The 13201-nt window shown below is 37.7% G+C and overlaps 1 protein-coding gene across 1 annotated transcript in view; it reads left to right on the top strand.

The window, feature by feature from the left end:
- Prex2 (phosphatidylinositol-3,4,5-trisphosphate dependent Rac exchange factor 2) overlaps nt 1-13201 on the top strand; it is a 300320-nt gene that overhangs the window by 254333 nt on the left and 32786 nt on the right. Inside the window, exons 36-37 of the mRNA XM_021221903.2 lie at nt 8889-8955; nt 9190-9380. Of these exons, the coding sequence (XP_021077562.1) occupies nt 8889-8955; nt 9190-9380 (258 nt within the window). The remainder of the gene's footprint in view (nt 1-8888; nt 8956-9189; nt 9381-13201) is intronic.

The following is a 13201-nucleotide window of genomic DNA, read 5'->3' as shown; positions in this document are numbered from 1 at the left end:
GAACTCAGAAATCCACCTGCCTCTGCCTCCCAAGTGCTGGAATTAAAGGCGTGTTCCACCACGCCCCGCTTAACTTGCATTCTTATATATTATTTAATTCACTCTTCTTTTCTTTTCATCCTTTTTTTCTTCCTTTATTTATCCATTGCTAACAAAATGTTTAGAGACAGACAGACAGAGACAGAGACTCACACAGAAATTGCTTAGCAAGCTATTAAAATCATTGAGACAAGGGTAAGCTGATAGTTAAGGATAATAAGAACCCTAACATTGAGAAATGGAGAAGAAATTCAGTAAACTGGACAAGGAGGCTGGAATAATTAGAATTCTGTTGTTAGTTGGAAATAAAATGTATCTGTGGGGGCCATGTATGAGTCAAGCTCAATCCTATATTTTGTCTTCATAGTGAGTATGTCTTATGAAATATTGCTTTCAGGGAAGGACGAGTCAACTACATCAAGTTTAAATGCCACGAAAATGTATCATCCTCCCTCCTCAAAACCCAAAGAAAGGGTCAAACTGTACATTATACTTACATTTAGTATGCTATAATAATTGTAAAAAGACAGTAATTCTATAGTACCACTAAAAAAGCCATACAGATAAAATTGAACTTAATTGAATATTTACATTTTGGTCCATTCAAATATTAAGATATTTCACATGCAAAACTGAAAGCTCACGGTGGTGTTCCACACATAGATTATTTCATAAATTGGTGTATAGTAATAATTCTAAACTTCTTGAATGTGCTTTCATTTGTAGAGATTTTTGAATTTCATCTACTTTTGACATCACTAACACAGACATAAAATATGATAAATTGAGGGACAAGCAGTTAAGAGAACTGGTTACTCCTACAGAGGACCTAGGTTCAATTCCCATCACCTACCTTGTATCTTACAACCAACTCATAACTCAAGTCCAAGAGGAGCTGACACCATCTTCCTGTCCCAGAGGATGCTGTGTGCATGTGGTTCATAAACATATTGGCAGGCAAAGTAGTAAAACATAAGTAATATTAATTTTAAAATTAAGTATATACATTCTCAAAATTCGGTGGGGAAGAGATGAGCAAGATTCTTACTTGTCTTATGGAAGATTGTTTTCAGGAAATATGACATTCACTGTATTTCTTATGAGCCACCTGATAAAAACCAAACTGGAAGTCTGACTTATTGGTTAAATGGTAGGTCCCAGTGAGAAGAGTGCAGAGTAAACATGAAACTGCTGTTTTATAAACAAGAAGCCTGTGATAGCACAGATCTGCTCGCTGACTGCATTTCTCCACTGGAGTCCACTACAATCAGAGCCCAGTCCCCCGCCCGACTAGAACCCCTGAATAGCCACATCACTTGGGGCAGGCTCTTAATGTCTACAATTCTTTTCCTTCCTCTGTTGGAGATAACGATGCTTTATGGGCTGAGGAGAAGTATGAGCATTCTTCAGAACCTGCCTAGCATGCAGAGTAGCTGATCCTAGAGATTTGGGTCTAAAGATGGGTTTCATGGGTTTCCTACAGAGCAATTTAATCAGAGGAAAAAGTATGAATGCCAAGTAATTCTCTGAGGTGCTTGGTTCTGGGCTAACTGACCTCACTGCCCACTTAGGAAGAATTAACCTCTACACAAGAGTTCTGCAGAATAGACCAGGAAGGGTCTTGCCTGCCCATAGCCACACTCCTGTGATTTAAACATTGACACTGCCCCTTTTGATGCCCAGCAAACTATAAAAGGTGATCATGAAAAACTATTTGGAAGGATGTCCAGCCCCTGCTCTCCTTGTCCCAAATTTAACCCAAAGACAGGAAAGCTGGTTACCCAAATCTGCCATGAGCAACATTGCCAGAGAGCTATAAGCACCTTTTATGCTGTATACAGCCATAAGGTGGGAAGAAAGGTTTGAGTGTCCTTGAATGCTACCAAATTCTGTAGTAGTTAAGTAATTGCCAATAAAATCATTGTTATCAACTAAAATAAAATTTACGAATGAAATAGTGAATTCTCAACTTAACTTTATATATGCTTTGGTCAAAATGTCATATATGATAATAGTTAAAGTTATTTATGTGAGAAATGGACTTGCTTTAACACATCTGATCTAGGTTGAAATGATAGTGTGGCATATAGCCAGCTCTATGCGTATTCTAATAACCTTCATGGAGAAAGCAAACCAATTTCAGAAATGCATTCACAGGAAGGAAAGAAGAGGTTTTAAAAGAAATGTTTCCCTAACAAACATCTTGTAGAGTTATTTCCATAAGTTATGGACATAATAACAATCTTATTTGTTTAATTTTGTTAAGAATGTTAAAATTTTTACTAGCAAACCCAATGTGGAGAGCTGAGGAGATGACTCGGTGGGGTAAGATTGCTTGCTGTGGAGCAAAAGCAAGAGGACTGGAGTTCAAATCTCTGGGACCTACATGAAATCCAGACATGGCCATGCTTTGCAAAGACAGAGAAAGAGGGTCCTAGGAACTCTCTGACCCTCTAGCATAGCTAAAAAGACAAACTTTTGGTTCAATAACAGACTTTTTTGAAAAAAACAAGAGAAACAGCAATAGAAGACATCAGACAATCTCTGCTCTCTGCATGCATGTAATGAGCACTTGTGCACACACACACACACACACACACACACACGTGTGCGCGCACACACACACACACGATTGTAAAGAAGGGAATTTTAAAAATGAAAGTAAAGTTTGCTTGTAGTCAAATCGTATACACTTTTGCTTTATAGTTTACAACTAATGTGCTGTTTCTTTTATGATGCATGACACTTGGATCACACACAGACATTGCCATGCAATACGTATTTAACATACTCCCCGTTACCCTCACTGTCCCATCAGTCCGCCTTGTTTATTCCCCTAGACAGTTTTACTTCTTGCTTCATGTCACATGTATCTGTGTAAAATCTAGGACCCACATATGAGACAGAAAAGCTTTTTGTCTGGGACTGATTTGCTTTGCTTCATAAGATAATTATCTCCAGCTGTATCCATTTTCTCCTGCAGGTAACATTATTCATTCTTCCCAATTATATGTGTATGCCACAATCCTCTATCCTTTTTTCTTGTTGTTGTTAACTGACATGTAGTAAGGTTCTAAGTTTAGCTATTATGAATCTAAGTCAGCAGATACAGAAACCTGCACAACCACAAAGGACTAATTTTACTATGCCCCTTACAGTGTTGTGGCCCTACTGTGTGTGATTATTATGCAAACTACACCTCAGCTTAGAGTGTCCCTTTGCACTAAGGTCACTCCATGTTCATTAAAACAAGTAGTACTTTGGAATTTTTGGATGCTAAGACCAAGTAAAACACTGGTAATAGTTGTATTATTTTTCCAATACCTGATTTTTTATTTGTTTGGTTTGGTTGGGCGTCAGTGTTTCATGTATTTCAGGCTGACTTTGAACTTGCTGTGTAGCCAGGGATGACTTTGAACTTCTGATCCTCTTACTTTTGCTTCCTAAGATACTAATTATCCACTTATTTCTCTTCCCTAAACTACAGTTAGTTTTTTTTGCAGGTAAAGACTGTCCTCTCCTTATTATGTGATCCTCAGCTCCTGGCATTCGTTCTGCCTTATGAATTATATGTTAAGAACAGATAACCGAACACATGAATCTGGAGTTTGGCGATGTTGTGGTGATGGGAGGAACTGAAAACCAGGAGAATGTTAAGTGAGATCAGGCAGGGAAACGTACAGGAAACAGGTGCTTCAATGTTAGTGATGAATAGAATACTGAGGAGGAGTTGGTGAGAAAAATATGCTACCAACAAGGGACCAGTCTCACACTAAGACCTTAAAGACGGCGGGGTGCCCTTTACAAGAGTTGGCCACTGCAAAGTTGTCATTATGAGTGGGAAGAACAGCTTTATCAGAGAGTCCACTGGGATCAGGTTTGGCAAGTTGATTTCCTTGGGGGAAGTTTTAGTTGAAAGAGAAAGGGGTGTATGGATGGCATCTGTAAGGGGTGTGGTCAGTGGAGTCCCGGCTTTCAGTCAGAATAAACTTGGCCAGCCTCGAAGTTATTTATAGTCAGAACTTGTTATCATGCAAGGCTGTTCCATGATAGCCATTACTGATTTTGTTTTGTCCTTGATTTATTTTTGTTCCCCTTCATGCAAGCTTCCTGGGCAGCTAGCTTTCTAGGAGTTGAACATAACCGTGCAGATGTGACAAGAGTCTGTTCTTCCACAGAGAAGTTTTTAGAGGTCATTTCCAGACTAACCTTTGATCCTTCTCCTCTAAGGAATAGAGTTGTGTAAGGGGTCACATGGGACTTTGGCTACTTGCAGATTTCTCTTTATGTATGTATTCTTTCCATAAACTTTGTTGGAAGCAACTTTCTTATGTCTGCATGCCCATAATTCTAACCGTATTAATTCTCCCACCTTTCCCTGGGGATTAGAAGTCTGCAGGTGTTTATGAAACTCGCTTCTGAATTGTCACAGCCTTAGGAAACATTTTAGGAGATGATAGCACGATGCTGTTGCTTCTATAGATTTTAATGGAACTTATTGGAAGTTTAAGGTAGGGCAGTTCTGGATTATTTTTGCCAGTCAGTTCATTGCCCATGACTATAGATATATAAATAGAATGATGATCTCATGAATAATCATCTGGGAAAAAAAAGCCAGAATACAGCAGAGGTCTTGGCTGGAGAATGTTCTTCTACTTTGTTATGAAACATTAGAGACTCTCATGTCTTCATCATCTCTCTTGGAAACTGGCTCCCCTCCAACATGCTCAGAACCAAAAGAAAAAAAGAAAAAAGGAAAAAGGAAAATTGGCTGGTCAAATGACAAATGAGAAGATGTCACTTTTGTCATTGATATAACTTCTCTGTGTCTCTCAAGATGAAATCTATTTCTTTAACTCTTTTCAGCCTTTGTGAGAAAATGGATCATCACTGGGGCACAGCTTGATCCTGCTGAGCTACAATCTGGACTGTTTACCCATTTGAGAGCGTATATTATAATTCATAAATTAGTACTTAGTGTGGATGACAGCATAGACTAATCTACCTGTCCACACTTGTTTTCTTCCTCCTGTGACAAGCACTAGCTGCCTACTTGATCCCCAAGGTCTTCGTATAATGTTGCATGGTCCTTATTTTGAGGGTCTCTTGACGCTCTAAGTCACCACACTTTAGCATTCATGTGTTTCTTCCTACTCATTCTTACTGTAGCTGGTAACTGAACTTTTCTCTTGCAACCTCTTCACATTTTAATAAATTACTGACAAGCTTTATTTTTTTTTTAAGTTTGATATTTCATTTCCTCAGAGCATAGATCTGGCCACCTTGCCAAATACCCTTCCCTCCACCCTTAATGGAACTCTCTCTTTTGATGCATTGGCTCTATCTCTCCCCATGGCAATTACATTATTCTTGGGGAAGCTTCCACTTAAAATGCTTCTTACAGTTGTAACCTGTTATAATCCCATCCAAATCCAACTCTTAAATCATACCTTTAGGGTCTTCCTTCTATTGATCCACTGAGTTTTTAGAGCTACTTTGTACAGTCACCCTTTATTACAAAGGTACCTGTACTTATTTTCCTGGTAATGGTAGGCAGACTATACCAAATTTACTTTTAGCACAGTTATTTGACTTATGTATGTATGTATGTATGTATGTATGTATGTATATATGTATGTATATGTATGTACATGTGTATGTATATGTGTGAATGTCAACTTAAGTTTAACTACTTATTGAAATGTATGCTGCTTTTCCTTTTTCATTGTTATTTCATGCTATGAGGCTCAATCACAAGGATCATATAAAAATTTGCTCATTTTTGATAACTGTGATAGTGAACACTGACATGGGCCAGCCTTTCCAAGCTAGCATCAACACTTTCAAGATTGTCCTAATAAGATTTTCTATATTCAGACCAGAACCATGACTTCATTGTTACTCACCTTAGAAGCATCATAAATGACATCAGCTTTGGCATTAATCCAATTTTACCATTAACTTCCTCCATAAAATTTGATTAAGAGGCATTGCAGGACTTTTATAATTAAGGATAGTACATTATAAGATTATTTTCTGTCCATGGTTTGTCATATTCTGAATGATACTGAAATTCACTACCTGGTAAGTGAAATACCTTGTTGAACAACCTTTTATTTGATGAAGACTTCCTAACATTAGTTTCTACCTCAGGTCTAAACTCTCATCTTCACAAGTAATTATGTTTTCAGATATGTTGACTGTACATATAGGAATATTGAAGTAGCTATGTAGTTCCTGGTTACTTTCTTTGCACCTATTCAGTGAATCGGTTTATTGTACAATAAATACATTTTTAATGCTTGTTAATAGTAGTTGCTGATTAATACAGTTGGTTGATAGCCATACACTAATGACTATTCATAATTATTCCTTTCCCTTCCATTATTGATTAGAAAATGTTAACTATAGGAACATATCTTCATGAGTCAAATAGTTAACTCTGAATCTGTAGTAACTTTTAATTTGTAAGACTATTTGAAGTAGTCAAGTATTATCATTAGCTGATATTCTTTTTAGTTATACATACAGCAGTTGAAAAATAAGGTTTCGAAATGATGTTATTTGGTGTGGGCTGTACTGTGAATTTATAAGTTGTTTTTCTTTAACTTCAATATGAGTTGTTTGGGGGGATTTTTTTTTCTTTTAATATTTTGCAGAATTGATATTTGGAGATTTCTGTAAAATCAGTTGTAATTGAACATAGCAGATTTAGACTGTCATGATCTAACCTGTCCTTAAGAGGCTGAGTTAGTGGCAGATCTTTCTCTCTTTTCCTTATGAGATGGAAGATTGAACCCAAACTTGCATTATATATGCCAGGATAAGCAAGAATTCAACCACTGGTCTATAACCCACCTAGAGTGGTTTTGTTTGTTATTAGAGGATATTCTCTTGGAATGTTGCCACCCATTGATGCTGGCATCTTTCCTAAAGGATGTTCTCCTTAGATGGAGCTGTGGGCTACTACAATAGAACACTGTTCTCCTAGCTGAGTCAAGAGACAGCAGGTTTGAAGTTTCAATCATGGATTTTAAAGGACAAACTTTTCTTCTTTAACCTGAAAACAGTTCTTTCCTATCAGTCCTAAACCTCTATTTGTGTGCTGATCATAGAATTAACTCTATTTCAAATATATAACTTAGTTTTTATTTTTGAACACAACAGTTCAAAACATAATGGAACAAAAGAGTTGTAGCTTATTTTAGGTGATGCCAGGAACAGCAGGAGGTCTTTGGTCTCAATTTTATTTATTTTAAAAAGATTTTATTATAATTTTGTGTATATATAGGTACCTATGTGTGGGTATGTGCACATGGATATGGGTACCTGAGGAAACCAGATGATGAAATCCTCTGTAGCTGGAGATATAGGCAGAAGCAAGCTGCTAGAAATAGGTGCTAGGAACCAAATTTGACTAAAACACTGCCAAGAAATCCTGACGAATGTGTGCACTTGTAGTCACTATTGTCTGTTATTCAAGTCCTATTTTCATATCATAGAACTAGGCACTTCATACACCAACATTTGTGCCACCTATATGATGACACTGGGCTCCTGAAAGGCTAAGCAGTTTGCCCTTGAACTTTAGTCCTTTTCTTCACCACGTTGCTTTCTCTGCCCAGATGCAGTAAGGAAAGGATAGGTGGACAGGGAGAAAATCTAACTTTGCATTACTACATACATTCAGAGTCTGTAGCTTTCCTAGATCAAATATGAGGACAGAAAATGCATATATAAGTCACATCAGATCACAAGTGGCCACAGAAATGCAAGTGATGTGTTGGAGTCTCTCCTGAGACCTGTGAACTGCTGGGATCTGGACCTGGCAGGGAGGCTGCGACAGTTTTTGTAGGACAGTGGATGGTCACTGTTAGACTCTAGGTGTCCATGGAGAGGTCCAGAGCCAGCTCCACGAATTGAGACCAGGCATAGAGAACTTGTCTATTCACCTTCTTGGTGAAGGATACAAAAGTGTTGTCCTCCCTATTTGAGACTGTCACTCGGGGATGCTAGATCGGAAGATGATTGGAGGAAGCAAGTAAATCCACTAAACTAGGAATGGATCTTCTGGATGTCTCCAAGATGTCTTCACTCAAACCTCTGATGTGAAGGAGAGAGAATTATGATTCTTGGCACAAAATGATTTAAAAGGAAATATAAGTTAATAATGGAGTTATATAAAATAAATAAAACTAAGTTTAAAATTTTCTCACTTCAAGTAACATTACATGTAATTCCACAAGTCATAAGAAAACACAACTCTAAGAAAAATAGTCAAAAAAATGGTCACTGAAAAGTATGTTCTAGAACAGTGGCACTCATTATAGGTGGTGCCTGGACTGAAATTCTAGTGGGCAATAACAAACTTGTGATACTGAATTAATTATATGCAAGCTCTTTCAAAGAGAAGCTTAATCATTGCTTTAGGAAAGGAGAAACTAATTCTCAGTAAGAGTAAAGGTGAGTGTCAATTTGGAAATTGCCCTGAGTTATCTTTCCTAATCTAGTTTATAAAACTTCATCGAACCATGTTGCTTTATTTTGAAAAGTAGACAGAAAGCAAGACTACTACTAATTATGAGATTATTGCTGTGAGCCACAGCCTGCTTAGGGGGTTCAGAACACAGATTTAGGAAGTAATTTTTCTCCTGTGAACTATCTTACCAGTTCATTTTTTTTTTAAACAAATAACCATTGGCTTTGCATAGCCCTGATGAACCTTGCTATCAGGGCCTTTGCTCACCTATGGATCTATAAGCAACAGTTTTTGGAAACCAAACATCTTCTTCATGCATTTTATATTCTTTGTTTTCTAACAATAGATGGTTTTCTTTGGATTCTTTCAGGGCATTCTACTTGGACAAGTCAAATTCCCCACCGAATGCCACATCTAAAGCTGCCTACATAGATAAGGTAAAATAGTGATTGCATTCACTAATCCAGTCTACTCACCTACATCCCTGGTAGCTCTCGTGATGCTCTTTTGAACACTGTCTTACTGTAGATATTTACAATCCCCAAACTGCTGCCTCCATCATAATATGATATTTTAGATCAGTAATGTAAAAGCTGGGGTGGCTGAATTGTGTGCCACCCAAACGGACTTCCAAACCTGTTAAGCTTTATGTCCCTCGCTTTTCATTTTAGCTCATGAAGCCTCTCAATGCTTTAGATGAACTTTACCGGCTGATCACCTCGTTTATCAGATCCAAACGCATCGCTGCCTGTGTGAACACACCTTGCGGCGCCTCTGGAGTCGGACTGCTGTCAGTTTCTTCGGAGCTGTGTGACAGGCTCGGTGCCTGTCATATCATCATGTGTAGCAGTGGTGTGCACCGGTATGTGAACTTCTCTGCCTTGCTGGCACTTTTCTTGATCCGTATTTAATATGACAGACTTTGGCTGAATTACAACTCAAATGTTCAAGTGACTCAGATGTGTCCAGGTACAATTTGAGATATTTTCTGGTTTGGAGTCTTGTGGTTTTATTAACTATAGACAGACCAATTAACACAATCCTCTATTTATGCCAGGATAGCTGAGATATATATCTCTCTCATGTTTGAATCACTATAATGAACATCTTTCATATTCACTGCAGGAGTTTCCTAGTTGGAGTTGAATTTAAAGGGCCCAAACCCAGTTTCCTCAGTGTGTTTAACATTCTGTTCTTCAGGTACTTACATCCCTAGAGCCAAATTGCCATGAGCAGAGTATTCATGGAGATATCTGACTGCTTTCCTCCCATGGTCAGCAAAGTGATGGGCCAGGAGATCACCTGATAAGATATGCTTTTCATGAGAAAGCATGCCAACTGTGTTGTCTTGGGCAGTCAAGGCAGCTGCATCAGCCTGAGCTCTCTCATACTCAGCTTCATGTTCGTGTCTTCCTTCCTTCTCATTTTCTTCTAGAAGTGAAACCTTACAAATGGAAATAATAAAATAGAATTTCAGTCTTTCCTTTAATCTAAATAGGGCCTCATGTCACAGGAAAGACTCTCTCATGTCACAGGATAGACTTTGAAGGTCATGATTACTTATTTTCATTATTTGGTCCTTAGTCCATGCAAAATGTTATAACTGGTGCTATATGACACTATACAGTAAGAGTGTTCATGTTGGAGACAAGCATGATTAGCAAATAGGGGCAATATACTAGTTAATAAAATTAATGGTAAAAATAACAAGGATGGAAGCAGAACAAAAACTTACCATAAGAAAATATAACTTAGGAAATCTAAAGGTAATAAACAGGATTCAGAGAGAATCGATTGATCTTTTAGAGCATTAGATCTGAACCAGTCCGTGGAGGCGATTTCTCAACTAGGTAATGGATTACAGAAAGCAGAGAAGTACCATGCAAGGCAGTGGGTTCTACAGTCCAAGACATTTACAAAGTTTTGAAGCCTGGTATGATATTATGTATGAAATGTGACCAGACAAGTTCTCAAGGCATATTGCATAGTCTTTTTACTAGCAAAGAAATAATTTTTCTGATAACTCCCTGTTCTTTCAGTCTGTTCTCATTCATTCATTCTTCGCCCTATCTATGTTCACTAAGCACTGATTAGGTCTCCATGCTATTACCGTTGCTGGGCTTACTGTATTAAAAAGGGAAAGGACCCACTTGTATATAGTGTATGTGTGCATTGCATTGTGGAGGATGGACAATAAAGGAAAAAAATACATTGTATTGCACAAGGATTGACTCCAGAGGATGAAGTCAGAGTGGTGGGAAATGCCAGCATGAGAAAGGGGTTTACTTTCTGAGGGCTGGGCAAATTCATGAGGCCTTCAGGAAGTGAGGGAGTCATTCATTCCCTTGTATGAGACAGAGCCATGCCAGCAGGGTTTCAGGAAAAGCAAAAAGTCAAGGGTGGACCCGAAATGATGGCATCACCTTGACTTTTGTGTTCTTGCATTCTGTAATTCACAATCAATTATCAGAGGAGCAGAACAAGTAGATGAACACTTGTAACTTTGCATCGAAAACCACCATCTTACCCTTGCATTGGCTTACTGAATTTAAGGAAGCTCAATCTGCCATATAATGCAGCCAGTCATAGCCAAATGTCCAAATTACATTTACAGACATTCTACAAACACCTTTAGGGTTTAATGGGTGTTGTCAGCATTAAACAGCTCCTTTACAATTTCTATATTCATTGATTTTTATGTTAGAATCATAAATAGCACTGAAAAAATTTTTAAGTATGATTTTTCTCCACTTTTACAATTAAAAATCAATAAGGGTTTGGGTCATTCCCTTCAGAAGGTATTTACTAAACTGCTGACAAATGCTGAATTTCAATTTAAAGCTATTTGAAAATTAGATTTTATTTTATAATATGCAGAATAACTTAGGACTTTCATATACATCTTCATTTTTTTCCATGAAGGACTTAGAGATTTTTCTCAGTATGTGCCAATTTACACTGGATTCAAAATTCCACAGAAGGCTGTTCCTAAAATAATCCTTTAGTAATTCTAATTTAGGCAGCTAGAGAGGAAGCATAGCAGCCCCACGCCTGCAGGAGCCACTAAACAAGGAGCTCACAGGCCTTTCCACCAAGACGACAAGCCCAGTGTTAACCAAATGCCATGTAAGATACCTTTAGCATTTATTTTTAAAAGAAAAATGAGAAATAGGCAAACTGTATAGTGAATTACTTCACTGCATTTCTAATTACTTGGTAAAGGGGGGTGTCTAAGGACTTTATTATTGGGAGCAAAAATGTGGGTTTTAGAAGGAAAGACAGGCTTATTTCCGATCAACATAACCTCTACATGTTTAATAATGTATATGCAGGGTTAAGAGAATAGAGTTTAAGATGAATTATGAAAATCCCATAGCACTTAGCCTAGCTTTGTTTTTATTGATCTACCCCCAGGGTGTCCATCCTGGTCCCTGATGTTCTGCACTGCCTCTTCCTAGTAAATTAGCTTTCCATTGCCATTCAGTAGAGCAAGGTTGCCATTTAAAAAATATAAATATGGTTAGAAGTGTTTTAAGCAGTGGACATGTTTAGCATTTCCTCCTTGTGTGTCCACTTCTTCCATTGTGAGTCTTCTTGTGATTTCTATCCAGCACTACACATTTGCACAGCGCTTTATTAGAGCATGATAGTCTTAGGAAGAGTTCATTATGTGCCTGTTAAGTGGGTAAGTTTGTAGGAATGGGTTGATACAGTAAGCTCGGCCCCTTTTGTTCTCTGATTCTTGCCGGTTTGCTTTCAATAAGAGATCATACAGTCAGAATGCACGGACATAGTAGAAACCCCTCAACCCTGGACTTCTTCCTCAGCCTTCATTTTAAGAACTAAATGTATTTATAAATTAACCTATCGTATTCTGTTGCAGCATCACAAAAGATGTGTTTCCATCCTGTCCACTTAATATTGCAATTCATGAGCCCACCATTGATTACTAATTTCTTGTTTAATGGTTATTGTTACCCCCTGCAGTTGCACATAATACTAGCACAGAGGCACACTTTTATATGTTGCTGTTTCTTAAGTTAAAATGGACCATATCCTAGTTAGAATTACTGTGTCACAAAATATAAAGCTTTCATTGTAGTTAAGGCTCCAAAACAAATGACTCTCATTATGATACAAGTTGGGTGGGTTATCTTGGCTTTCCTTATCTTGTCTGCAGAAGGCAATGGAATTCATCTGCATATGGCTCTTAATTGAGGGACAATTATATTCTTGTATTGCTTTAATTTACACCTAACAAATGAAAGTATTTATCTTATGACTTTCTTTTCCTACAGAGACGTAACAACACTGTTATACTGTGTTGTTACCTGCCTTATAGTTGGAATTACTTTTATTTTCCCAAATACAACCTTTTAATAGTATTGAATCAGCTTTGTGGCTTTTCAAGTTCTGGTTCATACCCACACCAGTTATTTGTAACAGGCAATCAAAAAGCTTGCAAATAAACCGAACCCAAGAACACATCAAAATGATCATTCACCATGACCAAGTAGGTTTATTCCCAGTGATGCAGTGATGGTTTACTATACAGAAATCCATCAATGTAATCCACTACATAAACAAACTCACAGACAAAAAAACCACATGATCATCTCGTTAGATGCTGAGAAAGCATTTGACAAAATCCAACACCCCTTCATGATAAAAGTCTTGGAAAGA

This window comes from Mus pahari, chromosome 22, assembly GCF_900095145.1.
Source record: "Mus pahari chromosome 22, PAHARI_EIJ_v1.1, whole genome shotgun sequence".
Taxonomy (NCBI): Eukaryota; Metazoa; Chordata; class Mammalia; order Rodentia; family Muridae; genus Mus; species Mus pahari.
This window is presented reverse-complemented; position numbering and strand designations above follow the sequence as displayed.